Source organism: Letharia columbiana (genome assembly GCF_014066305.1).
Source record: "Letharia columbiana isolate WasteWater2 chromosome Unknown Sc0000002_s0, whole genome shotgun sequence".
Taxonomy (NCBI): Eukaryota; Fungi; Ascomycota; class Lecanoromycetes; order Lecanorales; family Parmeliaceae; genus Letharia; species Letharia columbiana.
Genome location: NW_023501038.1, coordinates 1,487,162 through 1,512,647, shown reverse-complemented (window position 1 = coordinate 1,512,647; position 25,486 = coordinate 1,487,162). Strand labels below are relative to the sequence as shown.

General features: G+C 50.9%; 12 protein-coding genes across 12 annotated transcripts; 8 read left to right on the top strand and 4 right to left on the bottom strand.

Annotated features, from left to right (window-relative positions):
- Nucleotides 1-1,279: 1,279 nt before the first annotated feature.
- On the top strand, nucleotides 1,280-1,745 carry HO173_001419 (uncharacterized protein; the record flags this gene model as incomplete). The annotated part of the gene is made up of 2 exons (XM_037303358.1): nucleotides 1,280-1,497; nucleotides 1,613-1,745. 2 exons carry the CDS (start codon nucleotides 1,280-1,282, stop codon nucleotides 1,743-1,745), a joined length of 351 nt encoding a protein of 116 aa, XP_037170005.1.
- A 914-nt stretch (nucleotides 1,746-2,659) lies between these two features.
- Nucleotides 2,660-3,494, top strand: HO173_001418 (uncharacterized protein; the record flags this gene model as incomplete). Its single annotated transcript, XM_037303357.1, has 2 exons — nucleotides 2,660-2,800; nucleotides 2,853-3,494. The coding sequence occupies 2 exons, from the start codon at nucleotides 2,660-2,662 to the stop codon at nucleotides 3,492-3,494; spliced, it is 783 nt and encodes a 260-aa protein (XP_037170004.1).
- Nucleotides 3,495-5,729: 2,235 nt separating this feature from the next.
- HO173_001417 (uncharacterized protein) lies at nucleotides 5,730-7,145 on the top strand (the record flags this gene model as incomplete). Its single annotated transcript, XM_037303356.1, has 13 exons — nucleotides 5,730-5,745; nucleotides 5,804-5,818; nucleotides 5,870-5,909; nucleotides 5,961-5,976; nucleotides 6,031-6,089; nucleotides 6,148-6,164; nucleotides 6,217-6,334; nucleotides 6,553-6,561; nucleotides 6,618-6,643; nucleotides 6,786-6,802; nucleotides 6,856-6,876; nucleotides 6,937-7,067; nucleotides 7,124-7,145. The coding sequence occupies 13 exons, from the start codon at nucleotides 5,730-5,732 to the stop codon at nucleotides 7,143-7,145; spliced, it is 507 nt and encodes a 168-aa protein (XP_037170003.1).
- Nucleotides 7,146-7,266: 121 nt separating this feature from the next.
- Nucleotides 7,267-7,739, top strand: HO173_001416 (uncharacterized protein; the record flags this gene model as incomplete). The annotated part of the gene is made up of 3 exons (XM_037303355.1): nucleotides 7,267-7,324; nucleotides 7,393-7,609; nucleotides 7,664-7,739. The coding sequence occupies 3 exons, from the start codon at nucleotides 7,267-7,269 to the stop codon at nucleotides 7,737-7,739; spliced, it is 351 nt and encodes a 116-aa protein (XP_037170002.1).
- A 357-nt stretch (nucleotides 7,740-8,096) lies between these two features.
- Nucleotides 8,097-9,079, bottom strand: HO173_001415 (uncharacterized protein; the record flags this gene model as incomplete). The annotated part of the gene is made up of 4 exons (XM_037303354.1): nucleotides 8,097-8,125; nucleotides 8,182-8,248; nucleotides 8,327-8,494; nucleotides 8,624-9,079. The coding sequence occupies 4 exons, from the start codon at nucleotides 9,077-9,079 to the stop codon at nucleotides 8,097-8,099; spliced, it is 720 nt and encodes a 239-aa protein (XP_037170001.1).
- Nucleotides 9,080-10,352: 1,273 nt separating this feature from the next.
- On the top strand, nucleotides 10,353-10,850 carry HO173_001414 (uncharacterized protein; the record flags this gene model as incomplete). Its single annotated transcript, XM_037303353.1, has 1 exon — nucleotides 10,353-10,850. One exon carries the CDS (start codon nucleotides 10,353-10,355, stop codon nucleotides 10,848-10,850), a length of 498 nt encoding a protein of 165 aa, XP_037170000.1.
- Nucleotides 10,851-11,142: 292 nt separating this feature from the next.
- Nucleotides 11,143-13,950, bottom strand: HO173_001413 (uncharacterized protein; the record flags this gene model as incomplete). Its single annotated transcript, XM_037303352.1, has 2 exons — nucleotides 11,143-12,515; nucleotides 12,747-13,950. The coding sequence occupies 2 exons, from the start codon at nucleotides 13,948-13,950 to the stop codon at nucleotides 11,143-11,145; spliced, it is 2,577 nt and encodes an 858-aa protein (XP_037169999.1).
- A 294-nt stretch (nucleotides 13,951-14,244) lies between these two features.
- HO173_001412 (uncharacterized protein) lies at nucleotides 14,245-15,487 on the top strand (the record flags this gene model as incomplete). The annotated part of the gene is made up of 4 exons (XM_037303351.1): nucleotides 14,245-14,253; nucleotides 14,317-14,418; nucleotides 14,466-15,066; nucleotides 15,120-15,487. 4 exons carry the CDS (start codon nucleotides 14,245-14,247, stop codon nucleotides 15,485-15,487), a joined length of 1,080 nt encoding a protein of 359 aa, XP_037169998.1.
- A 234-nt stretch (nucleotides 15,488-15,721) lies between these two features.
- HO173_001411 (uncharacterized protein) lies at nucleotides 15,722-16,431 on the top strand (the record flags this gene model as incomplete). Its single annotated transcript, XM_037303350.1, has 2 exons — nucleotides 15,722-15,731; nucleotides 15,800-16,431. The coding sequence occupies 2 exons, from the start codon at nucleotides 15,722-15,724 to the stop codon at nucleotides 16,429-16,431; spliced, it is 642 nt and encodes a 213-aa protein (XP_037169997.1).
- Nucleotides 16,432-17,943: 1,512 nt separating this feature from the next.
- HO173_001410 (uncharacterized protein) lies at nucleotides 17,944-18,927 on the bottom strand (the record flags this gene model as incomplete). Its single annotated transcript, XM_037303349.1, has 1 exon — nucleotides 17,944-18,927. One exon carries the CDS (start codon nucleotides 18,925-18,927, stop codon nucleotides 17,944-17,946), a length of 984 nt encoding a protein of 327 aa, XP_037169996.1.
- Nucleotides 18,928-19,751: 824 nt separating this feature from the next.
- On the top strand, nucleotides 19,752-21,584 carry HO173_001409 (uncharacterized protein; the record flags this gene model as incomplete). Its single annotated transcript, XM_037303348.1, has 1 exon — nucleotides 19,752-21,584. The coding sequence occupies one exon, from the start codon at nucleotides 19,752-19,754 to the stop codon at nucleotides 21,582-21,584; it is 1,833 nt and encodes a 610-aa protein (XP_037169995.1).
- Nucleotides 21,585-21,909: 325 nt separating this feature from the next.
- HO173_001408 (uncharacterized protein) lies at nucleotides 21,910-25,050 on the bottom strand (the record flags this gene model as incomplete). The annotated part of the gene is made up of 2 exons (XM_037303347.1): nucleotides 21,910-22,643; nucleotides 22,695-25,050. The coding sequence occupies 2 exons, from the start codon at nucleotides 25,048-25,050 to the stop codon at nucleotides 21,910-21,912; spliced, it is 3,090 nt and encodes a 1,029-aa protein (XP_037169994.1).
- Nucleotides 25,051-25,486: the final 436 nt, after the last annotated feature.

Sequence of the window (25,486 nt, the reverse complement as noted above, 5' to 3'; positions counted from 1 at the left end):
AGCGGGGCAACAGTCGTGACCCATATTGCCACTCCGGCTCGACATTTGCTGTGACTATACTTGGTCGCTCATTTGTCTGATGCAAAAGCATATGGAGTTAAAAACCTCAGTCTTCATTTGATTGAGATTGTGCACAAGCAGATCCCGGTCCTTATTTTTGTAGCAACAGCGGAAAGCCATGACCAGTCATTGGCCGTAACAAGTCAAAAACGCTTTCCTAGCCGAGCTGCTGACTGGGTACGTAAGCGACTCAAGATTAGCGCAATGTTAACGCCGCCCAGCCGGGTCCTCCAGAACACAGCGATAATGGCTGTTCGGTATTGGTGTAGTATGTAGCTAGAGCGAGCCCCACGGGTGACTTGTTGCCATGGCTGGTTTGGTCTGCTAAAACAATGAGGATGGAGACGAGCCCTTGGGCTGTGGCATATCCTTCTATATGCTTGCAGGTCTCTTTCGAGCTCTTTGAGCATTGCCAGTTGTTTTGTTTTGACATACCATCAGTGAAATAGCACTTGATGATGCGCAGATGTGATGTGTCGGATTCAACGTGTTCTGCACGTTGACCGGGCTTCGTGGCTCCAAAGCAAGCGAGTTTGCTACCATGTATAAGTCAGATCTCGGGACTGCATAAATGAGAGCCAATAGGGGTATGTTTGTACGGCAAGCCAGCTCACGGCGCATAGGACAATTGCATTCTGTTAACGTGTGCAGAGCGAAGCAACGCACGTCGTACAAAACTAACGATTCCGGTTTAGGCGCCAAGGCTGTAATCCCTGCTAGTTCATTCTTCGAGGGAACGATAGAGGGAACACAGCACAAATACTGCTCTTTTAAGAGAGGCATTCTCTAGGGCTTTTATCCTTCTCCTTCTCCTTCCCCATTGCTGCGCCGGTATAACTTCACATGAGATCGGCCATGCATCCAGCTAGTCTTGCGATCATCTCCTTGACCTGTGAGGATGTTCTGCACCGTTCGGCCAACCACCCTTACATAGCCTTCTTACCTGTCTTTGTGGACAAGCACAGCGACCACCGCTTCGTCTAAGGGCTCCGGATATCTTGCATTTTGAAAGCTTCCAGGCCCATACACCCACTTAAGATTGATCATAACGTTGCAGATCTAGTCCTACTATCATGAAAGGATACACTTCCCTGCGAAGTCAGCGAATAATATTGCTCATAGCGATCGCAAGCTGGAAGAAATAATCGGAAACCTGGTACACGTCTCCTGAACCGCACCAGAAATCTAGCTCCCGATCACACAAATCGGCCAGGAAAACATGCTTGAATTCGATGAGAGCCTAAGGGTAGGTGTCGAACCGATTGAGACTGACGATATCTGCGCTGTTCTCGTGGAGAGAAGGAGCGGGGCTGGAGACCTGATGATTCATGGCAATAAAAGACTCGTAGCTATCATACCGGGACCGACCCAAACCGACGAGTACATCATCGTGGCCATGAGGGTCAACGAAGACTGCAAGACAAACGGCAGTCCGTCGTGAGATTATTCCGCAGATCAGCAATGTTTTCCGGCCTCCGCGGCAAAGATCAAAATCTCTGGGACAACTCGATGGACAGAGAATGGCAATTGATGCTACTGATATTGCGCACAGTGACCAGAAGCTCGTGGAGACTGTTGAAAACATGGATTGTGGATACCTCAGTCCTCCTCATCAAGGATCTTTCGACATACTCGCTCGTAGTCATGGGAACGCGTTGAAGAAGAGTGCAGTTGGAGAACAGTGACCGTGACTCACGCTATCGACGCCTCGGTGGTCGTGGCTATCCTAGTCAACAAGCACAGCTCCGCAGGTGGCCTGATTGTTGGTAGCCCGCAAGGAGTAATCACTCTGGTAGAGGATGATCCTAACCTACCCTGGGAGTATGTTGTCGCACTTTTGGAAAAAGGGGAAACTTGCGGCTTGGGCGAAAGTACGGTGCGTTTTTTTTCGCGCCGAGGTGCTCCTGTTACAAGTCCGAGTATTCAAACGGAGTTTATGGAGACAGGAGATTGATCAAAGTCACTCGCTTTTGCCCTCGGCACGCACTCTGCCAGAAAGTGTTGCAGGTTTAAAGGATCGGTCTCCCAACATTGTAGGATTTGCTACAAGTAGAAGGATTCGCCTTGTCACACCTCTTCGACACCCTGCTTCTACTGAATCTACGCATTAACCGCCAGCTATCTTTGAGCTGTACAAATTGTTGTGCAGGATCGAGGAGACCGGGCGCTCAAGGTTGCCGTTTTTACCGGGAGTATGCCAGGCTTTACGCCGTTACCGTGAGCATATTGACAATCTCCAAGCCCGTCCAGACCTTTACTGTTATCGCTTGACGTGAAAAGGTTGCTAGAAGAGTCTCCGACCAACCTCAGTCCTCCCAGATGCGATTCTCGTCGTGGCAGATGCAAGAAAACTGCCCGCCTAGTTCCCTATGCTGCACATCAAAATTGCCTTTCCGCATGAACCGCAAGAAAAGCGCCTGCCCAGTCCGCTTACTGCACATGAACCTGGCTTTTCGCATCGAAGGCAGCAATTTTACCTCCACTATGCAAGCATTGACACCCATTTCAATATAGGAACGACACTTCAGCGGTAAAGGCGAACAGACCCTCAACGCTCGTTACGAGTTCCAAAGTGTCAGATCCACACAAGCATAACACCATGAGCCCCAAATACGTCCTTCATACACCCCCTCCCGCCAACCCTCATGAAACCCAGGCTACAAGCACCTTTATGCCACCAATTTTTATTGAAATGGGGGACGAAGGCGGCGAGTTTCTCGAAGCAAAGATCAAAGACGAGGTTTGTTCCCCCCCCTTCTTGCCCTCAGTATCTGTTAATCCCCTACCTCTAGACCGGCGAGACCGTCCGAGCAGACGTAGACTGGACCCCACTATCTGGCACCCGCTCCATAGACACCTCGGTCGTTGGTGGATTTATGTTCCAAACCGATGCGGGAAGTGAATGTTCGATTCAAGTGGTCGAAGATGGGAAACTACCTGTTCAGATTTTGATAGATCGGGATCAGGATTTTGGCCAGTTCCTCGTCGCTATTCAGCGCGATGAGGAGTGGAAGACATCTGGAGACTTTCACCTGCGATTCTTGCGCCGATTTCCGATCTTGGACAAGCGATGCACCGCTTACATCAAAGATGGACCGTTTGCAGGACCTGTCCCATCATTATCAGATTCAGGCACGAATATCACTGAGGTGCCAGGGTCGTCCACCGCTGACGCAATCACTGTCGAGGATAAGGAGGAAGAGCAGAAAGCGGCCGATCGGGCTAAGGGCACCAGGAAATCACTTCCAGCTCCTTCATCGTCCGACTTATTGTTCAAGCATGCTTACATTGTTCCTCTTGCCGGCCCAACAGGAAACTCCGAGGAAACCGAGGAATCAACGGACGAGGAAGACCACCTCGGGATCGGTGCAGCAGCCTTGAAAGGCACTGGGGGAGGTATTATCCCACCGGGAATGTTTCCGCCCCGAAAATGAAATCTACAATCGACAAGCGGAGAGGGAGGTCTTGAAGGCAGTATGAGGGGCATTTGCGGGATTGCGAAGTGGAAAGTGTGCGTAATTCGGGAACACGTCTACCTGAGACGTTGCAGGCGCTTCGATCTTGAGAATGGCCGTAGAATACTGTTCCTGTGGCCTAAAGGTATGAGAAAATGGAATCATGTTCCCGTACGTAGCCAGATTAATTGTTAGAGACGAAAGGCCCGGCTATTCATTACTTGATGAGCAATCGCTGCCCAAGAGGACTTTGATATCTTTCCTCTCAGCCGCCTGTGCGATGTTAGACAGCTTTCATACTTACACAGCAAGCAATGGTTTCCTCTTCCTCCACGACCTCACCGGTGTAAGATTACAGCGAGTGTAAAAGTCGCCCCGGAAACCACGGGAGCCGTGCAGTGAGAATAGAGCCAATCGTAGACTCTTGCAGAAAACACCGGCAAAAGACCGCTGTATGCAGTAATAGAACCCGGTCATGGGACTCGCAGAACACGGCGGATAGACCAGAAGAGAACGATCAATCCGAAACGTACCAAATCCATCGAGAACATTGACGATATCTCCATAGCCTGTTGAAAGTCAAAAAACACGTATGTAGTATGCCTACAGGTTTTCGAACCCGGAAGACATCCGAGCTTCAGGCCTCTCACTAACAGTTTGGAGGTACGTACCGTCCAGTGGGAACTGCGCTCTCATGCTCAAAACACCGTCACCGTGGATGGACGGTTGTCAAGCTTGCCAGGGGTAGATTCCCCGGAGCACAATGGAAGCCACCACCGTCGAGGACTAGCAACGACTGAGCAATGCCTTCCAGGCTGCACTAATGTTTTCTTGTAAATTCTTCAATCTCAAACATTATCAACAAGTAAGTATTGTGTTTGCCATCAAGACAGGCAAATTACCGAATCATACCCCGAAATATGAATCCTTACCGAATCATACCCCTAATTACTGAATAATACCCCTACACCAAAATTGGGGTATGATTCGGTAAGGATTAATGCTGGGTATGATTCGGTAATAAATTTGTGTAGACTATTGGGAGTGAAGACTATGTGTGAGAGTCGCAGACTGGGTGTAGACAGGCTGGGGGCCATATTTAGCCCACTGTTAGCAGCACCCCACGGGGGCCCTATTTAGGTCTAAATAGGGGTGTCTGGCTGTCAAGCGCAAAAAAGATCCCGGGGTGTCTGCGCTGACAGCCAGACCCCTATTAAACCTAAATAGGGACTCCCGTAGGGCGCGCAGGCCCCGTGGGAGCTGCTCAACACCCACTGGCTTCGTCTGATATTTAAGCTGGTAGGTCACCCATTAAATACGGTCGGAGATATTTCGTCTTTTCTATGGTCGATGGCCCAGGTCGCGAATTTTTCTCCTTTGCGATTTTGTCATGAATGGCAAATTACCGAATCATACCCCAAGTAATGGCAAATTATGAATCAACCCCTAGGGGTATGATTCAGTAATTAGGGTATGATTCGGTAAGGATTCATAGTTTCGGGGTATGAATTAGTAATTAGCCCGTGTTTGCCATCAAGACAGGCAAATTACCGAATCATACCCCTACACCAAATCACACCAAAAAATGGGGTATGATTCGATAATTTGCCATTGCTTGGGGTATAATTTGACGAGGGCCTTAAATAGCTTCCTGGTATAAGATAGTCTAATAAAGGTGATGATAGCGGTAGACTTGTTGAGCGTCTGATAGTAGTCGTCGACTCGATTATTAATGACGGTGGTATGATGGGGTGTGGTGATGGTCGGGTTTGACCTTCGAGGAGTCGAAATTTCGCGCACTCGGTTTTCGTCTGATAAGTATTTTTAGACGGATAGAATTCAAATACGGTTGAAGAAATTCTTTTACTTCTATGATCGAATAGGCTGGACCGCGGGTTATCATCTTTATAATTTGAGGTTACTTTGATGACTTACTAAATCATGACCCAGGCAATGACAAATTACCGAATTATACCCCATGTATGGGTGAATTTGGTGTAGGGGTATGATTCGGTCGGGATCCATACTTTTGAGGTATAATCCGCCCCCATCAAGACGGTTAAGGCTGAGTGGCGAGATCTTGTGCATCATAGCATCTCCGAACATTACCCGTAGCCGAGAGGGATCGGATTCTTCATTTGACTCGGACTCTGAGCTCTTCAAGCACGAAATCATCAAGCATGATCCTGCCGGCTTAGGCACCTTCAAAACACCATGGCAACGAACTCTAGTATGTATTGCTTATTGCTCCAGGTTCAGAGAGTATAATGAGGCTGACTATTACATAGTCAAGCTGCTGACTGGTATGGCTCATTTATGCAGGCTCGTCTGTCGAAGTTAACCAATTCACACAGGCAATTCCCATCCTGAGTTGGCGAAACTGGTTGCTGATAGGTATGTATGTCCCAGCATGAGAACGTACGTAGATACTAAATGTATCCACAGGCTGCAAATCGAGTTGGTAGGTTAACTTCCAGTCCCTTGGGTAAACCATCTGATTGGGCTTGTTCTCGAGACCAAAGTGCTTGTCCTGCAATACTCGAACAACGAAACTTCTGTCACAATTGGCGAGAGGTAATCACCAAAACCAATATCGAATCCACAAGCCATCTGTTAATCCATGCTACCCCAGTGTCCGAGACGAAGATGGTATGCTTCATGCCCCCTTTTCCTCTCTTACCTCCGTATCTGATACCGCCAGTCTTCATACTACAGAGTACTGCACCTGGCGACATCAACGACGGCCTCATGGAGCTCCTCATAATGATAAATGCCTGCAAGACCGCTTCAGCTCGTCGAATCACAGCGGTCATTCCCAAGTAAGTCCTTCGCGTCTTATGATAACTGGTCTGCCTCGCTAATACGTCTTTCAGTTTCCCATACGGTTTGTCTGCTCTATGCGTCTCTCCCTCTTTCTACTGAGATAATGTCTAGCCCGTCAGGATAAGAAGGACAAGTCTCGCGCTCCTATCACTGCGGTCAGTTCCTGATTGCCAAAGTACTACGGGTCATCTACTGACGAATGTTGAATATCAAGAAGCTCATGGTGAGGCTGCACAAAGAACACGTCCGGAGCTTTGGCGTTGCTAATGATTCCTGAAGGCGAACATGCTACAGACAGCAGGCTGGTACGCAGCCCTACCCCTTTCCGTCAACTTCTCCTAACACCTTCAAGCTCTCACGTCATCACGATGGATCTACACGCGTCGCAGATACAAGGTCTGTCCATGCCTCAGACCCTACATTCAAGCAAGTTTCTGATCATTGCAGGTTTCTTCAATGTACCGGTATGTTAAGGAACGGTGTCTACAAGCTTGTTTCCACTAATCATCAAGCATAGGTCGACAACTTGTATGCCGAGGTGAGCCGCGCTTAGATTTCTTATATGGAATAAGACACCAGAGCGACTGACCGTCATTAGCCAAGTTATCTCCGTTGGATCCGAGAAAATGTCGACGTCCGCAAAGCAGTGATCGTGTCTCCAGATGCTGGAGGAGCCAAGAGAGCGACGAGCTTGGCTGATAGGCTTGATTTGAACTTCGCTTTGATCCAGTAAGCAATGAGTACATTATGTCCACCACAGCAACAAACTGACAATATGATTGTAGTAAGGAGCGTAGCCGACCGTAAGTGCGCCTCTTTATCTTATAGGTGCCTTCTAATACCGAGAATTCTAGAAACGAGGTCTCGAAGGCAAGCCCAAGCCCGATCTCACTTCCGAAGAGCTAAAGCTAACGTAGTGTCGCCACAGATGACCCTTGTGGGCAACGTCAAAGACAAATGCGCCATCCTAGTCGACGACATGGCCGGTACGCATCCGCACCCCAAGTCCTCCCCCCTCAACCCTCCCTATCAAACTAATCGAATCCGCCACCAGACACATGTGGAACCCTCGCCAAAGCCGCCAACACCCTCCGCGAACACGGCGCGTCCTCAATCGTAGCGCTGGTCACGCACGGCATCTTCTCCGGCAACGCCTTGAAAACCCTCAACGACTGCGACGCCCTCAGCCGCGTCGTCGCCACCAACACCGTGCCCTTCTCCGAGAAGCGAAAGCGGTGCCCCAAGTTGGAGGAGATCGATGTTTCACCCACGTAAGCCTCCTTCTGACCAAAGCCCAAGCGTGGCTACTGACCCTTTGACCACAGGCTCGCGGAGGCTTGTAGACGAACGCATAATGGCGAGAGCGTGTCTTTCTTATTCAGCCACGCGCCTATGGAGTAGGAAGTTGACGGGAAGGGACTTGGGATCTTACGTTGTTGTGGATTTCGTACAGGGCGTTGTGGGCATGGTCGAGGGCAACAGGCCGGAGAAGAACGGGTTCTAAATATATGATGAAGGACAAGGCGTAACAGAATAATCAGAATTGATGGTCACAAACTCAATGAATGATGCATGGTTGCTGAGAACGGACTTTGATCTATGATGTCTGTTCTACATGCACTTTGCATTCAATCCAGCCAGATCAACGCACGCGTGTGCCGGCTATTCTCCTTCTCCTCTCTTGGACACTCCCAGCAAACATGTTCCAACCATCGACCTTTTTCGCCATTCGCTTGCTCGGTATCTGCGATCGACCATCTACTTCCTCATCGACGACGCTCTTCGCTCTGTTGCAAATTAGCCACCATTCAAGCCCCGCCCTGTAGAAGTAGAATCAACTTACTCCTCAACTCGGACTTCTTCGCCTTCTCCTCATTGACACGCTTGGCTAAGATAGACGCGTACTCATTCTGCCAGCACCAATCAGCCATACAACCTTACGAGAACCATGTCCATATAGATGTAGATGGATGTGGGTAAGGACTTACGGCAGCATCCTTGGAGGATTCGGCCTGGCGACGCTTGAGTGCCATTCGGTGACGCTTGTGCTGGAGACGCTGCGGAGTGACGAGGCGCTGGATGCGGGGTGCCTTGGTGTAGGGTTTTTTGCCTTCGCCCTTGGGTTGAACTTCGCGTCGGATGACGAATTTGCGGACCTAGTTAGTTCGCACCAATTGATCAGCACGAACTCCGACATCAACACCAATTTCCTCGGCGCCACCAGAGAACACCACGTGCAGGGGAATGGTCCGGGTACAGCGAGATAGAAATTTGGAAGCACTCACATCATCATCCTTGCCCAACCCAAAGAACTTGCGGACCTTGGTCGCCCTCTTCGGGCCCAACCTCTTCGGCAACACCTTGTCCGTGAGACCCGGGATCTCCTCCTCGCCCTGCTTGATCACGCTCAACGCCAGCACCGCCAAATCCATGGCCACGATGCACCCCCGGACGCTCTTCCTCTTCCTCTCCCCGGTCCTCCGGGGCCGGTAGCAGCTATGTCCCGCACCCAACAGCAAGCGGACTCTCGTAGGATGCATGATACCCTGCTTCATCGGGAAGCCTTGTTTGTCGTTGCCGCCGGTGATCTTGAAGACGTAGCCCTTGAACTCGGGAGAGACGCCGTCGCCGGGGACTTCCTGGCCCATGCGCTTCTCCATGAAGCTGCGGAGTTTGCGCTCGTCTTCGATTTCGACGAGTTTCTGGGTGCCGTTGGCCGGGTAGGAGATGTTGAGCTTCATCCTGACGGTTGGGGGGGTGGGACGTCAAGATGGTGGAAGTTGGTTGTGCGGTGGGGAATGTGAGGTCGAGCTGTATTTTCGCCTAGCGAGACTTTGTGCGAGCTAGGACGCGCTAGCTGCTCCATAGGGCTGAGGCAGAGACTCAAAATGCCAAGGCTCGAGTGCCAAGACATGAAATCTCACTGCACGTATCAACGGCAGCGAGCTGGAAAACATCGCTATCGCATGTTTCGTAGAAAATTGTCTTCCCGCGGATGGGGCTATCGTCTCTCATGGCCCCAATGCTTTATAGCTTTACTGTGCCGTTGCTTTGATGTGCTCTACCTTTTATTGCAGTTGACAGTTGCTGAAAAAGAAGACGCACAGACCAGCCAGTTGTCTGCATCGTTCTGCCTTCGCCCAAGAGCGGCCGCGCACTCAGCCTGTGCATAGATCACGGAAGATGGAGGCTAATTCTTGTCTATTTATCCTTCACGTGCTTGGTCCACTTCTACAAGCTTACGAGGGTATCCCTCGGAGTCTTCATTCTCCGTGATAAGCCTTCAAAAGACCATCTTCCGCCTGCTTGGCTTAGACTCTTTTGACCAAAAATGGCTCAAACATCCTTCTGATGTCGGTCGGAACGCTGAGCAATGGACTGATACTTGAGCGTTGTGCTTCCTCCTCATCAAGATTTTTCTTTGAGCCTTTGGGACCCATCTACTCATGCATGTTGAGCACCATAGGCTCCTTCGAGTGCAGCAGACTCCTACGGATACAATGACCGAGTGAGGGAAGCCCAGCCACGACCAAGATGACCCAGAATCTCCCGGGACGAGCACATCGAACAGGGAAGAAGCCCCTGGAGGACCTTTACGCTATCTAATGGGCTCTTTGAAAGGATTCTATCTGCGGATCGTCACAGAGAGCTAGGCTGGGGACTGTCATGGATAATGTGTATTCACAAGAACGTTCCTAATAGGATTGTTGATTGCTTGGGCCCATAATTTTCAGCCCTAACGATGCTTACGGATTCGAAACCGTCCTCTTCGGAAGGCCACGGGACTTTGACCATGAACTTTGTGAATTTTTAGCCTTCTGCTTCAGATCAGGGTTTGTACACGTCAACACAGACGAATGACTGTGTTGGGCCGCTGAGCTTATTTTAGAATCGAAACCAAGAGCACAATTGCGCTCGCTCTCTTGGCAAAGCAATGTCCCAACACTATAAAACACACTCCGATTCTCCCCCGTCTTCTGAAATCCACACACAACCCAAATCTATTCCCCTACCATGGGCAACATCTTCAGCATGGCCGCACCCCCTCTCGACACGGATTCGAATGCCGCTTTGAATATCGCCATGTACATAATCTGCTACCTGCTCATCATCGGCGTCGTCCTCGGTATCGGCATCTGCATCTGCATATACATCGACCACCGCCAACTTACAAGACTCTCTGCGGCAGTCTTGGACGAGGAACGAAATCTAAACGCGAGGGAAAAAGAGCGCGAGGAGAAGGTCGAGGAAGTACCTCCGCTCCCACCTCGATCACACCAAAACCAAACGGCTCAATCCATCTCGGACCTACAATACTGCACCCACATAAACGAGAGACTACCCCTCCTCAAGACTGAACACGGAGCCACCGCCCCTCTTCGTGTCCTCGACGAAAGATCTACACTGGAACACACCAACAAGCCAGCCGTCTTCCCGCGACGTTCGACGACAAATGCGAAAGCGCACGTTTCCAAGTACTTTACCAAATACGGAATGACTGAGGCGGTGTGATGGGATGAGATAGAAATTCAAAGTGGAAAGATGGACTCGGTGCGGATGGATGGGAATTGATATTGTGATTGAACATCCGTAGGTGGAGGATGAGGATAGCCATTAGGGACCACAGTCTAGTATAGCATGAATTTGAGGACAGTCTTCTCTGAGGTGCAGAAAGTGTTGGGAAGAACGATTTATACGCTTGCCCAGCTATTGTGATGAATGGATACACCTTCACAGAAAACCAGAAGACTCAGCCAGCGCCAAGTTCATGAGGAAAGCAGACGGGCCAGCCCTTGGCAAAGTTTCAACGAATGACTTCATTCCCCTCCTTCTCAATCCCCTCCAATCCCTCCAGGATATCACTTCCGCCCAACAATCCCATATGCACACCCGTAGACTTTCTTGGCCCACTCCACACCTCATGAAACTTCACCGACTCATCAGAGCACGCTACCAAAATGCACCCTTCATCTCTTGTTCTCGAGTACCATGCTTCGCCCATACTTGTGTCACAATTTGTCTCGCCGGGCCCACCAGGGTAAGGAATGGCGTAGAGAGCACGCATGTCGCTCGCCCAAGGTATGGCGATGACTTGCTGGCACTCGGGCCATGAGAAGACAGCAACGCGGTAGGGATGATCGGGTTGCGCGTAGCCAAATGTAGCTGCAATCTCTCGGCGTGTTGTTGACCAGATCAGCGATGTAATCTGGGCATAGCAGTTTATGGTAGCAAGGCAGGCTCCTGAAAAAGTATGGTAGAAATGGATTGCTCGGTCGTTGGAGCCACCGCCCGTGGCAATCAATCCACGCTGCCACGGACAGAAAGCGATAGCTTTAATAGCAGCGCTGTGGACCCATCTGTGCTTTTGGCGTCCCTCACCGATGAGGAGCGAGCCATTCTGACCAGGAATAATCCTGGTGCGTTGGACGTGTACGCCGTTGGCTAAGACGCCCATGACCTCCGAGGGAGTCTGCGTTCTTGCGACAAAATTTGGAAACCCGAAGCCACCGATAATGGTTTGGAGCGGACTTCTGAAGTAATTCGAAGAGTCTTGCGGGGGCTCAGGAGGTGCCAGAACGTCTTTGACCTCGAATAAGCAGCAGACGTTGTCATTCGCGCCTGTAGCAAAATAGTCTCCATCAGGTGACCAAGCAAGGCCACATAGCTGTTGACTGTGAACCGATATTTTCGCCATCAGGGTCATAGCTCCAGTCCATCCATGTATGTCGACCTGCTGCTTGCTCATCCACTCGACAGAGTAGTAGTAAACATTGCCGACTTCGTCGCCCACAAGAAGCTCTTCAGTGGCCATCATACAACCAAAGCGCTCTGATGGCCTGCGAGTGGTGACGGGCTTGAAAGATACACACGCAATAGCACATGGCTGCCGAGACTGAAATCTGATATTCTCGGGATCGGCGAGACTCCACAAACTGATATGGCCAGTATTACGCCCGATGGCTAGGATACTGTGGCCGCCTTCGGTGGAAGAGAAGGCCAGCGACGTGACATAAGTTGACTCGCGAGTATCCGGATCCTCTGGTGGGTACCGAACCCCAAACGTTTCCGACCAAAGATAGACTCTGTTACCGAGACCGACGGCGAGAGTACGAGCAGTGTGGCAGTAAGCGAGAACAGTGCAGTAATAATCATCTCGCAAATTGGGAGCATCCAGTACTGTGGGGCGCTATCAGTCATGCTCTCTCCTGGGTTCAATCGAGGACTTATCTGAATGGTGTGGTTGGGACAGCTCTAGGCTCTATTTTCCGATGCTTCCTTGCTGCTTATCCTCAGTAAGCTCAATAAGTCGTGAAGTACAACAAGTCACGATAGCACTTTAGGAGAATGGAAAGCGCTGCTGGGTGCAAGGGCTAATAAAACAGTAAGCAAGAAAAAGGGTAAACTCACGCGACTGCGAGCCTTCTTGGATCCACTGATCATTCATCCATCGAGTCCGAGGTTCGAGATAAGGATACTTCCGCTTTGTTCCAATCGAGCCGGTGCTGATACTCCTGGCTTGCACGGGAGACCTAGAGATATCCAGTATTCTGCATGTCTGATCAATGCCCAAGGCGACAGCCAGTCGGCTTTCCAGCTGGCTGTTGTCTTGATCCAGAGTATCATCATCAAAAAAATGAGAGGTGAACATCGGTGCGTTCGATCCACTGCTGATAAAGCGGCCTCGTCCGTCGGAGATGCCTCGAACAGGGCCTAACGGAGTGCCTTCAGAGCCTCCGCCAATGTTCCATACTGCGCCTGCACTGGCTTGCCTGTTCTGAATTGCGAGGGGGTCCTGAGGAGGATGTTGCACGTTCGTGGTTCCGATCGTGCGGGGGCGAGATTGGACGACACGTGGGTCCACATTGGCAGAGGCGTTGATTCTTGCCTCCCGTACACGTCTGACACTCAATGGACTGAATGGGTCTGGCGTAGCTGACGGGTGCCGCAAAAGCTTCTCCAGGTTCGAAAGCTGGTGGGGGAGCTTGCTTAGGCGGAAAGTTTTTGAGGCATCCTGCGGAGTGTTTCGATTTGAGATGTACCGATCAGGTGATATCGATGGAGTCCGGTATCCTGCTGTAGCACTGATGCCTCGTCCTCTTGGTGTTCGAGGGCCCTCATCGTAAGTGGCCAAGGTCGGACTAGATGTTAACAATGGTACTGGAGTCAGAGGGAAAGGAGAAGGATCAACGTCTTCGCTGGTGCGGCTTTCTATTGATGGAGTGCCAGGAAAATCATCTTCCGAAGCGGATGGTGACGGATACGAGCCTCCACCATCGCTCAAGCCGTCAGCTGGATTTGGAACGCAGCTCCCGTAGTACTCAGAAGCGTATAACGAAGGAGAATTGTCGGTTGATCCGCTACGATCAGACTCCGAGCTGGACTTGCAAGTCTTATTGCTCGTTTCACTCAAGGCAAGGGAAGCAAAACCACGAAGAGAACGTCGGCCCTTGCACTTGCGAGGTCTGGCAGTAGCATATTTGGGTTGCCGAGAGCCCCGAAGCTCAAAGGCTGACGCAGCATGGGACAGTCGAGTGAAACGAACTTCTGAAGCGCAGAGAAGGTCTGCAGAGTAAAGATTGTCGTCTACAGAGGCAGAAATGATACGGGGCATTGCATTGACAACGCGTATGTAGCAAAAGAGTGGGCGTAATGAATGTATTGAACAAATGACTGTAGGTACAAGTGGGTGTCCTGAAGGCCTAGCAGTCCCTGTGAAGCATGTTAGTAACGAATAGTGTACGCCTGATCCTCGACGTCAATTGTCGAGGATTTAGGGGAAAGACAGGTGTCTGGGCGAAGAGAAGACCAGTGCCAAGACGGTAGGGCTGAGCTGAGGCAGCAACGTCATCGTGACTTCCTCCAGCATCCTTTCCTACAGCACTGCAACCTTACAAGGTGTAGCAATATGGCAAGTGTATGTCAGGGCAATTGCCCCATGAAGCTCATGAATCTCGTTCGCTGACGAGCAAACTTGCAGCATGGCGTACCTCGTGTACAACCAGCAACAGATCGGGACCAGAAGAAAGAGCAACAGAAAATCAAGGACTACAAGGGATTAGTAGATTCTGTGAACGATGGAGTAGGCATATAAACCGGATTTCCGTATCGATACTCACGAGTATCTAGATTCGAGGATATCAGTGCACCACCAAGACTTTAGAACTGACATCCAAATTGCTGAAATGGAACCCGGAGTACTATACAATCTGGAACCATCGCCGTCTGATACTCAAGCACCAATTTGAGCATCCAGATCCTCAAGTTACAAACGCTGTTGCCGGTCCCGACCATGAAACTGTCATGAATACCATCTCCGATGAACTTGCTTTCCTCATTCCTCTGCTGCGAAAGTTTCCAAAGTGCTACTGGATATGGAACTATCGTCTCTGGCTCCTCAAAGATTCCACCCGGCTTCTTTCAGTACTTGAAGCACGCAAATTCTGGCAGCAGGAGCTTGCGCTAGTAGGCAAGATGCTGAGTCTTGACAGCAGGAATTTCCATGGCTGGGGCTATCGAAGGACCGTTGTTTCAGCTTTGGAGTCGATCGCGCTCCAAGCTGAAGGCTCAGCCACGAGTATGACAGAAATAGAGTTTGAGTACACGACGAGGATGATCAACTTGAACCTGTCAAATTTTTCTGCCTGGCACAATCGGAGCAAATTGATCCCTATACTTCTCGATGAGAGAGGGGCAGACCATCTTGCAAGGCGAAATTTTCTGGACGAAGGTGAGTAGGTTTCCCAGAAAGTTTCGTTTATCGACCTCTGATGTGCTGGCAAGAACTCGAGCTGATCGAGCGAGCGCTATGGGCGGGTTCTGAGGACCAATCTCTATGGTTCTACCACCAGTACCTGATGTGTACGTTTGACCGAAAGTATGCTGCCGAGTCGATGGCACCGGATCTTACAACAACTGAAAGGTCAACCTATGTCCGCGAACAGATCCTCAAAGTCCGTGATATGCTCGATGGCGCCGAGGACTGCAAATGGATCTATCAATCGTTGATTAGTCTAAGCATCTTATATCGCGATCTTGGAAATGAATCGATTGAGAAAGAGGTCGCTATCGAGGACTACATTGCTGAGCTTATAAAATTGGATCCTTTGAGGGCCGGGAGGTGGAACGACTTGAAAAGCCAGACAACCTGATGAATGTATGGGAATGGCCGTGATGAACATAGGGTCAGCCTTGTAATGGGTCTCAGATGAGTATCAGAGTAGTGCTTGGCTTGGTAGGGGTTCATTCACTACTCTATGCTTCACTCATCGAATGTGATCACCCCAGATCTTCAAATCTTGTAAGCCTCCTCCATACGGTCTATAATCATTCGCACGCTCATTTATCTACCATTACCATAGCTACTTGATCCTTCTTTGCTCATCATGACGACTCGTAAGTCAGTCGCAGTTGCGGGGTAAGGCTCCCCACGTTTTGCTGGTTACGTGTTTTCTGATAGTCAGCGCAGCATGCCTACCTATCTTTCGATCCGCAATTTTCTGCTGCAGATAACACTCCTGAAAATCTCAAGTCCTATTGTCACCCGGCTGCCGTCAGTACCTTTGACTGTTACTTTCTTGGAGCTAAGTCAAGCTTCGGCTGTTCTCCTGAGGACAGGATAGACAAGAGTGGCCTATTCCCGACTGTGAAAAGAAACCCTTTCGAGGTCAAGGAAACAGCGCGTATGGAATTTCTGCTCGAGTTTCAGCCTGACGGAGACGGTGCCGATGTCAACACGGAAGACATCGACTACTTCTCCACTCAGGCACTTGTTGAAGTGCGAGGAGTATTCCGAAACTTCCGCTTCTGCGACCGATTCATAAGCTACGTCTACGATGACGGTTTCATCCATGTGATTCAAATGCTCGGACGCTATGCCGATCTTACTGATGGTAGCATCGAAATTCTTGGTGGGCAAGGTCATACGACGCAGAAAGCCTGGGGTCAGTGGCGCACTGGGCCGCCTATGATTTCACTCAGCAGTCCCAGTACCTGGGCGCTGGATCTTTATGGGGTCCAACCCCGCCTTCATGGGGTGGAGTTCCAGCGAATGAAGGTTGAATTAGGATCAAGAGAGATTGAACAAGAACGATAGGTCTCTAAATTCCATTTTCAGCCACTCAGGGACATTTCAGTGTGGCAAGGAAGGCCGTCTGGGAAAGCAGCGTCCAAAGCCAGGTCTCCTGACTCTTGAGGAGTCAGTTCAAAATAGATTCAGAAGCAAGAATTGTCCTTGAACTCGTCATTCAAAACACTAAGCTTGATTTTGTCAACCTGAACGTTACTACAAGAACGATAATGCCTAGAGCCTCCCTACTTCTCCACTCCGTCCTTACCAAGGCGTCTTCAAGTGCAACGTCTATGGCTTATCGACCTCGTGTCAGCGCCCCATGTCTTCAGCACACTATATTGATAATCGCTCGGTCTTTCTCACATTTCATCCAACTAAACCTTGATCCAACCCACATGCATCCCAAAATCCAATGCACGCCCACCAATCCATCCAATCTCTTTCGCAAAACCAACCGCAACGCCCCCTCCCTCCCTCCTCCCCACCATCCAAAACCCCCAGCCCAATCCTCCCAACCCAACCCAACCACATCCAGCAAACCACCCCCGCCACACCTCCAACCCTCCCCTCAGCCGCATGCTCAGCATGCCAGTTGCCGAACCCCACGACCGCCATCGCACCCACCTTCCGGTAGAAGTAGAACATCGAACCCCGCACCCGACGGGTGTTCGAAAACAGCTGGATCAGAAGCCGTGAAAGCTCACGAAGCGCGACGGCTTCCGCTCTCTGGACGACGGCGCCGGATCAGGGATACGACATCCGACCAGGGCGGTGGAGTACGGGACGGAGATGGCAATGGGGGGGTTTGTTTGTGAAAAGTGACCCCCAGCAAGATACTTACGACCAAACACTCGCACGCCATTGGAGAAGTGGTGGAGACCCCGCCCGACGACCCAGCGGCGCAAAGAAACCTGTTTGCGTGTGTGTGTGTGGGGGGGGGGGAGGCGGTCTCGGTACCCGCGGCCGCAAGGTATGGCAGTTTTGCCGAGCGCGCAGGTCTTGAAGCCGAGGTGGAGGCTGGGGGTGGGACGAGGTTGAGTGACGGATATTACGGCGCTGGGTGTCGAGGTGGGAGAGATCCGGGGGGGGGTTGAAGGGAGGAAAGAAGGGCAAGCCCGGGACCAATGGTAGGAACGAGCGGCACCTTTGGGGGCGGATGGTGTGAAGGTGGTAGGGTGAGAAGTGGTGTGGAGAAGAACCGGGTTCGTGGGGCAGTTCGGATGGAATCTGAGGTCAAGGTTGAGAAAAAGGGAGCCAATATCAAGGATGAGACTCTTTGGTTGAGCTGTGAATCGTGAGTTCATAACCAAGCAGGGGGGGGAAGGGAGAAGAGTCCAGATGAAACGGGGCGATTAGCAGATGACTCGGGCGTACGGTGTGAAATATATGCTGCAGAAGAAGATCAGTATCTACAGTCCGTTAACCCAGACGCCTGCTGTCAACGAACATGCTATCAACCATGCATGTGTAACGATACGCCATTTTACCATGCCTGTACAAACTGCACAAGTGTCCTCTGGCATATCCACCAGCTCCTCAGAATGGTTTCCCCTCTTCCCCTTCTCCGCCCCCATCCTCGCCATGCCCGAACCCCAGCACCCTTTTCACCTTTCCCACACTTCTCCTGACCGCTTTTCTCGGGTGCGCACCAATACCCATACCCATACCCATACCCATCCCCTCTCCTGTAGCTGCGTGCGCCAGGCCAGCTTTCTCTGCATCGCTTTTAGGAGGCCATTCTCCATCCTTCTTCCACCCAGCAACAAGAGATTTGACGACGTCTTTCAGGTTTATGGGAACGGTAGGTGCGAGGCCTTGAATGATGATTTTGCTGTATATCTGGGGGTAAGTTGCTGGTTGTACGGTGGTGCGAAGGGGATGATCCGGTGACATTATAGGAGGAGCGACGGGAACGACAGTACGGGGAGAGGGTGGGGTAAAGGATGTGCCGTTTGGGGGAGGCCGCACTGGTGGATAGGGCGCTTCAAATGGAGATTTGAAAGTTGGTGGCGGAGTCATTGGCTGTGTTCTCGCTCCAGCCCAGGCATCCCTGCGCTCAACGTATGTTCTAAGACCTTCATTCCATTCCATCTCCTCTTTCAGACGCCGCCTTCTTTTGCGCTTCCGGGAGAGTACTGGTTGGTGTAACGAGTCTGGGCTGTCGTATTTGTATGGATTGAGGTTGGGATCTTGTGGTGTGGAAGCAATTGAAGAGTCGGAGTCACGCTCGCGCCATTCAGCAATAGCATCCGGAGAGTCCAAAGCGTCTGGAGGAGAGGATTTTGGGGGCCAAGACCAATCTTCTCGTAGCTTGGAGCGGATTTGCTGTTTGGCAGCTCGGACTGCTTCATCATTCACTTTTGAAGTGACAGGTCTCTTCGTAGTCCTGTTCTGGAGACCGGATACTGGGTTTGAAAGGGAAGGGGTCTCGTGACCCCCACTGGACGCGTTCTCCGTGGTATCCGTCGTTAGGGATGTGGAAGACAAGGTAGGTAGGTTGTCCGCTGAGGAGTTCTGCATTGGTGGGGATGATTCTTCTAGGGAACTACCCCAATGTATGTGGACGTTCACCATTCACAGCGGCGCCCTTATCATGCAGTAAGATACAATTTATCACGTACGAGCAAGGGTAATCTAAGTAAGTCGGTTGGTTTCAATGACGGCATTCCGGCCACCGGAGACATCGCAGCGACCAGCTACCAGCACCAGCAGCGGGAAGCAAATAAGCTTATTCAATACTCTCTAGGGCTTCCCAGGAGGTCCTTGCGGGCCTCATAGTGCTTAGCTTAGCCTTGACATGACTGCCTACCTTAGAACCTGCCCTGGCAGCTGGTCAAGATTCAAGAGTCCATCCTACTTGTCCCATAAGATAATTAACGAAACATCGCCCAAGGGCTGTAGAATGGCTCAGGTAATGGGTCTTTGGAAAATTGATCAAAAGGAAAAAGACAGTCAGGCAGCTGCTTTCCAGAAGGACAGCCTCCTTGCCTGCCAATTAGCTAAATGGATGGATGACAAGTGCAACACTTGAGATATGGATATTGACTTGCAAAGCGTCTTCTTCTTCTTCTCAGCATACTCTCTTCGGAGCTCTGGTCAAGGCAAAGTAGATCGATCTTTCTCTGCCTATCGTTCAATCGCCGTCTCCCGCTGAAAGGTAAGGCCGAGCGGTTAGTCGGCATCCCACGGCCTGAGGTGTGGAGCGCTTGAGGACATTTGAGTAGCGGTCCTCTTCGACCTGAAGCATTTGACAATCCCATTTGGATACACACCATTTATTGACCGCACAAAGCTTGATCAGGGACATTGACATCTCAATTACAAAGGGGAAGTCCCTATCAGCCATGGCGGATCGAACCTTTGACTACATCATCGTCGGCGGGGGCACAGCGGGGTGTGTCGTAGCATCTCGCCTCCACCAAGGCGACCCATCCAAGTCAATCCTTCTTATCGAGCGAGGCCCAGATGAACAAAAGCATCCACAAATAACTAATCCCGTGGCGGCTCCTCTCATTCCAGTAACTACAAATCTAGTATCTAAATATGATACTGTCCCCCAGGCTGGACTCGCCGACCGTAGTATCCTGAACTTGGCCGGCAACATTCTCTCCGGCTCCAGTGCTGTCAATTATGGAATGTGGTCTAGAGGCGATAAAGCCGACTACGAGCAATGGGCAAAGTCATCCGGCGATAGTCGTTGGACTTACCAGCGAATGATGCTCTACTTCAATCGCAGCGAGCACCACCATGATCCTGATGCTGACAAAAAATTCCATGGATTTGATGGTCCAATACACACCGTTTCAGGCCGCCAGTATCCGCTACGTGATACCGTCTATAATGCCTTCCATGCCGCCGGCCACAAGGACAATCCAGATGCCAATAGCGGAAACCCCCTCGGCCTAGCCAAATACACCGAAAATTGGCACAAAGCAATTCGTCAACCCGCAGGCACCGCTTATCCCCTCAAAGGCGTCGAAGTCATGACCAACACCACCGTTCGCAAAATCAACCTCAAAGACCATTTCGCTACCGGAAGCATGCTCGCCACAGGCATCGAACTTCTCTCCGGCCGCCAAATCCATGCCCGAAAAGAAGTCATTGTAAGCTGCGGAGCTCACAGAACGCCGCAGCTCCTCATGCTCTCAGGCATCGGTCCCGAAGACGAATTGGCCAAGCATGGAATCCACCAACTCGTCAACAGCCATTTCGTTGGACACAATCTCTTCGATCATCTCGCACTCGGCATAGCTTGGAAGCTCAAGCCTTCTGTCCAAGAGCAAGGTGCAGCACTGGGTCATCCCGAATGGAAGAAGAAACCTTCCAATGCAGAGGGCATGCCAATGGAATGGATAGTGCACTCCAGCGTCCCTCCTTCAGCCCTCTTGCCGGCCTTGCAAGCAGATGGAGAAACACTTACCGCGTCAAAGCAACTCTTGTTGAAGGAGCGTGTGCACACCATGATGCTTGTAGCCTACGGCCCCATGGCAATGGGCCCAAATCGCTCTGTTCCCATAGACGGCTCGCACATCTCCACTGCAGCCCTGCTCTACCAGCCCACGTCCCGCGGCAGCATAACGCTCTCGTCCGCTAATCCAGAGGATTCTCCCGTCGTTGATCCAGCGTATTACTCCACCCAAGCAGACAAAGTCATGCTACGTTCCGCTGTCCGGGGCGTCCTACGCGTTGTTGAGACACCAGCTATGCAAGAAGTCATCGAATGCGAATCACCGCCGGAAGGTTACCCATCATTAACAAGCAAGTCGACTGACGAAGAGATAGATGCCAGAGTAGCCGGATTCGGAACCACGATCCATCATGTAGCTGGCACGTGTGCTATGGGAAACGTGGTGGATGGGCAGCTGAAAGTCAGAGGAGTGGATGCTTTAAGAATCGTTGACGCGAGTATCTTCCCAGCGCCCGTCAGTGGAGCGTTGCAAGCCTGCGTCTACGCCATGGCAGAGCTGGCGAGCGACTTGATTTTGGGTGATGCCAAAAAGGACACCAAAGATGCCGCCGGCGCCATCACGCCGTCTGAATTGGTGTCGGAAATGGCCGATACGATCCGCAATGCTCTCCCGGCCTCTATCAAGGTACTTGATCTTGTCAATATCATCCGTGATGCTCTCCTGAACTCCGCTAATCAGAGGTTCAGTCCTAGAGGTATTCGACTTTAGATCGCTGGGTACAAGCTAGGGATTGAGTATGAAAAGGAGCTTGACGCGGCTGTTTGGATTCTGCATTCCGAGCGATTGTCTCCAGTTTCAATCTTTTCGAGACGGGGTGGAACGTTTCAGCTCACGCCATAATGAGAACGTGTGAATAATGTTGACGAATTTAGCGGCATGGCGGGAGCTTGAAAGCATTTTTCCAAGGAGGCAAATCACCAGCAACGGAAAATTGCTCGTGCAGTTCTTCTTATACATATGGCTCTTCGAGCCCCATGCAAGCGCTCTCTATGCCAGAAAGAAGAAGAAAATTGTAGCCCTTTCTTACTACCACTCAACTCTGATTCCTCACCCTCGCCGCATCACTCCCCGCCTTCTCCCCCTCACTGACCGTCCTATACCCAAATCCACCCTTCTTCCTCCTACCCCTGCGATCCCCATATTTCTCATCGAACTTCCTAATCGCGCTCAAACTGCCCATGTCCTCACTAATACTCGCGCTGATCTCCTCCATGGCCTTGTTGAAGTGTCTCGTGTGCAGAGTCCGCTTTTCGGGGTATTCGTACTTTTCGGTCTGGCTCGTGTCTTTGGCGTGAGAAGCAGCGGCGTCGAATTCCTCCCGCACGCAAGCCAGAGCGGCTGCGACGCAGAGATTTTTGAGGTCGGATCCGGAGTAGAAGGGTGTCTGGGAAGCCAGGTCTGAGACGGATACGTCGGGGTCGAGGAGTTCGGTTTTGAGGTGGATCTTGAGGATTGCTTCTCTGTCTTTCTCAACTGGGAGATCGACGAGTAGGCGGCGAGGTAGTCGACGGAGTGACGCTTCGTCGAGATCGAAGGGGCGGTTAGTGGCGACCATGATGAATGCCGAGAGCTCTGTCATGCCATCCCATTCGCGCAGGAACTGGTTGATGAGTTCACGGTGACTGGTACGATTGCCGCCGCCGGAGCGGGCGCCGAGGATAGCGTCCGCTTCGTCGATGAATACGATGCAGGGTGTGAGCTTTTTGGCCAGGGTGAAGATGGCCCTGACGTTCTTTTCGCCTTCGCCGACGTACATATCATAGACATCTGTATTTGGTTAGTGAAGGATTCTGGGCAAGGTACCAGCAAATTAATTACCGGAGCCGCTGACTTCAAGCACTGTAGCTCCGCTCTCTTTGGCAACGGCTTTAGCGAGAAGTGTCTTTCCAGTACCAGGAGGGCCATAGAGTAGGAGACCCGGAATTCTGTCAGTGGCAAGTACACCGTATGTGAACGCGTCTGGCCGTACGAGTGACAGAGAGGTCAGTGTCTTCAGTGCTTCTATGGTCTGTGGTGAAGCCTGAACATCAGCGAAGGTGGTCCTAATATTCTCAGGATCCACGACGCCATTCAACAGCTTCCTCTCGTGCTCGTTGCAAGTCTTTCGTAGTTTTCGCATACGATCCTTGGAGTCTATTTCGGACGCAGAACCAGTAGACTTCGTCACGTTCTCTCGCTGCTGTTTCTCATTCGCCACCCAGTCACCCTTCGCGTTATCGCTCGATTCAATGATCTCCAATGCTTGTTCGATGTGCTTGATTGTCATTTCTTCTGATCCTTCAAGTAAGCCTAAACTTGTTGTCGCAGCTCTACTGACTGTATCGAGTGGCCATACAGACTCTTCTAGACCAGATAAGAAGGTCGTCTTAGAATCGACGTTGATTGTCCTGTCTGAGATAATAGACGCGACCTGGGAAGGTACTGCCGCCGTTCGACGCAGCATATCTTTGAGATGACGCATGTTGATGCCTCTAGTTTTCTCTTTGTGATACCGTGCGAATGTGTGCTCGGGCGACGCTTCATTGATAGGAGTTATGATGGTCCGCGTTGGTATATTTCTAGGATCTCTTTGCTCTTGGTCGATTCCGAGCCTGGAAAAAGATGACATGAGCTCTTTAGACGATACGGTTCCAATGATGAGCAGTCTTTGACCCTCTCGGCGCCTTGCCTCTACTACCTCGTGTAGCTTGTCGAGGAATTTGCCGCCGTTGATTGTCGCGTTGATCTGGAGGTAATCTTGAATCAGGACAATCAAACCCTCAGACCCGCGTTCGGCGTCACGATATAGACTTTCGGAATTCTCAGCTCGCGGAGACTGGGAGGTAGAATTCAAAATCCCTGCCGCTTCTGGTTGCTCTTGGGTGGTCGAAGCCTCCTCGGCAGGTTTTTCTGCCACTCTCTTGCTTTCCGCAGCGTTGAGCAACGTATCCACAAGCATGGTCATTTTCAATTCTGGAGTCGTATCCTTCAGTTGCAAAGCAGGCTTCATTCCGACTACTTTTGGTTGCTGAGGAAAACCAGCTTGCGACACGAAGGGTTTGAAGAAGTCCTGCAAGCTGTTTGGTGCAAAGGTCCCAACGTGGATCGCGTTGAACCCACCAACAGGACCATGCACGGGATATTTCGATTTTCCCGGACCTTGATCCATGTCCTCCTCCTCCGGTTCGTCGAAGTATTCTTCCTCAGGGGGATCTTCTGACCTTTGTGGGAAGCGCATGGCTGTGACCAGCTGAGTATCGTATCCTAGAGAGCTTAAAGTGTTACCCCGGAAATTTGATGGATCGTCAATGTAATCGCCTCCTATTTCGGCAATGTCTTGTGGTGTGAGCCGTAGAAGGTCTGTTAAGTTCTCTTCCGCCAATTGAAGCCCAATCACGTCTAAGAAAGAGGAACCACCGTTTTTGGGGCAGAAAAGCACGACGTGAGGTTTTGGAGAAGCAGCAATTTCTGCACGCTGCCATGATGAGACTTGAAGTCCAGCTGATACAACTGAGGATATTTCGCGCATGATGATGTTATCCAGTAGGGGCGTGGTAGGTCGAGACTTCGAGGACGGACCCTCATTAGTCTCCTGCTGACGGCCATCAGACTTTTTATTTTCTGGAGCTCCATTTCTCAAGCTAGCATCCTCAGCAACAGCTTGTTCTTCGTCATGTGCAACCTGGTCCGAGGGAAGCCCCCCAAGTCGTATGAGTGTCCTGGGCCCATCTTTTGTCCGCGCATGAGCGCGATCTCCCCGAAGTATCACATTCTGGTCTAAGAACCATGGCGGGATATGCACTGGCGGTGACTTTTCTCGCGGCTTGATGTTCCTTGAAGCCCTCCTTGAAGCCGAGCCGTAATTGCTCTTGTCTTTAGGCCTGGGGGGATTGTCTGAGGCGCCGTTGGGGTCTTCCGCTGTAGTTTCTAGTACGACAGAAGTTTGTTCTGATTGGATTGCATCTATCGGTTGCTCAACGGACGGGTTCCAAGGCGCATTCGGAGGATCTTCTTCGCGTTGAGGACTGGGGGAGGTATGGAAGGTGCGTTGTGGGAATGGTAACCGTCGGCCGGCGACGAGGCGACATACATGAGGACGGGAGCAACTAGAAGTCGCCCGCAGTGTTGTCCATAAAGAGGTACGCATCAAGTCGAGCTTGTATATGATTGAAGAACAGTGAGCACTCGTCCTCATTACTTGCTCCCCATGGCTGTGTAATATTGGGTCAGCCGAAGATCACCCGAATTCATTTATCCTCTGATCATGTGTCAGACGTCTAATTATTGAGGAAATTCTTGCTGTAATTGTTGTAGAACTAATTAAGCGCTATATTTACATCGTATCAGGATTCATCACAGCTGTTATCGCTGTGGAAATATCGTGACTTGAGGATTTTCATCATCTGCTTAGTGGCCAGTTATTAAAAACCGCCCTAAAGTAATCTTAAGACTAAGCTCGGGCTTAACACACAACCGGACATAAATGCAGAGACAACCTCAATCCCTTTCCAAGGTTGCGACTCACGAGTAAGATATCCGTACCACGCACCAGAACGTGAAACGCAATCCACTTTTGCTCGCCTGGACTAAAGCTTCCCGCTAAATTTGTGGCAAGAAAAATGACCTTTGAC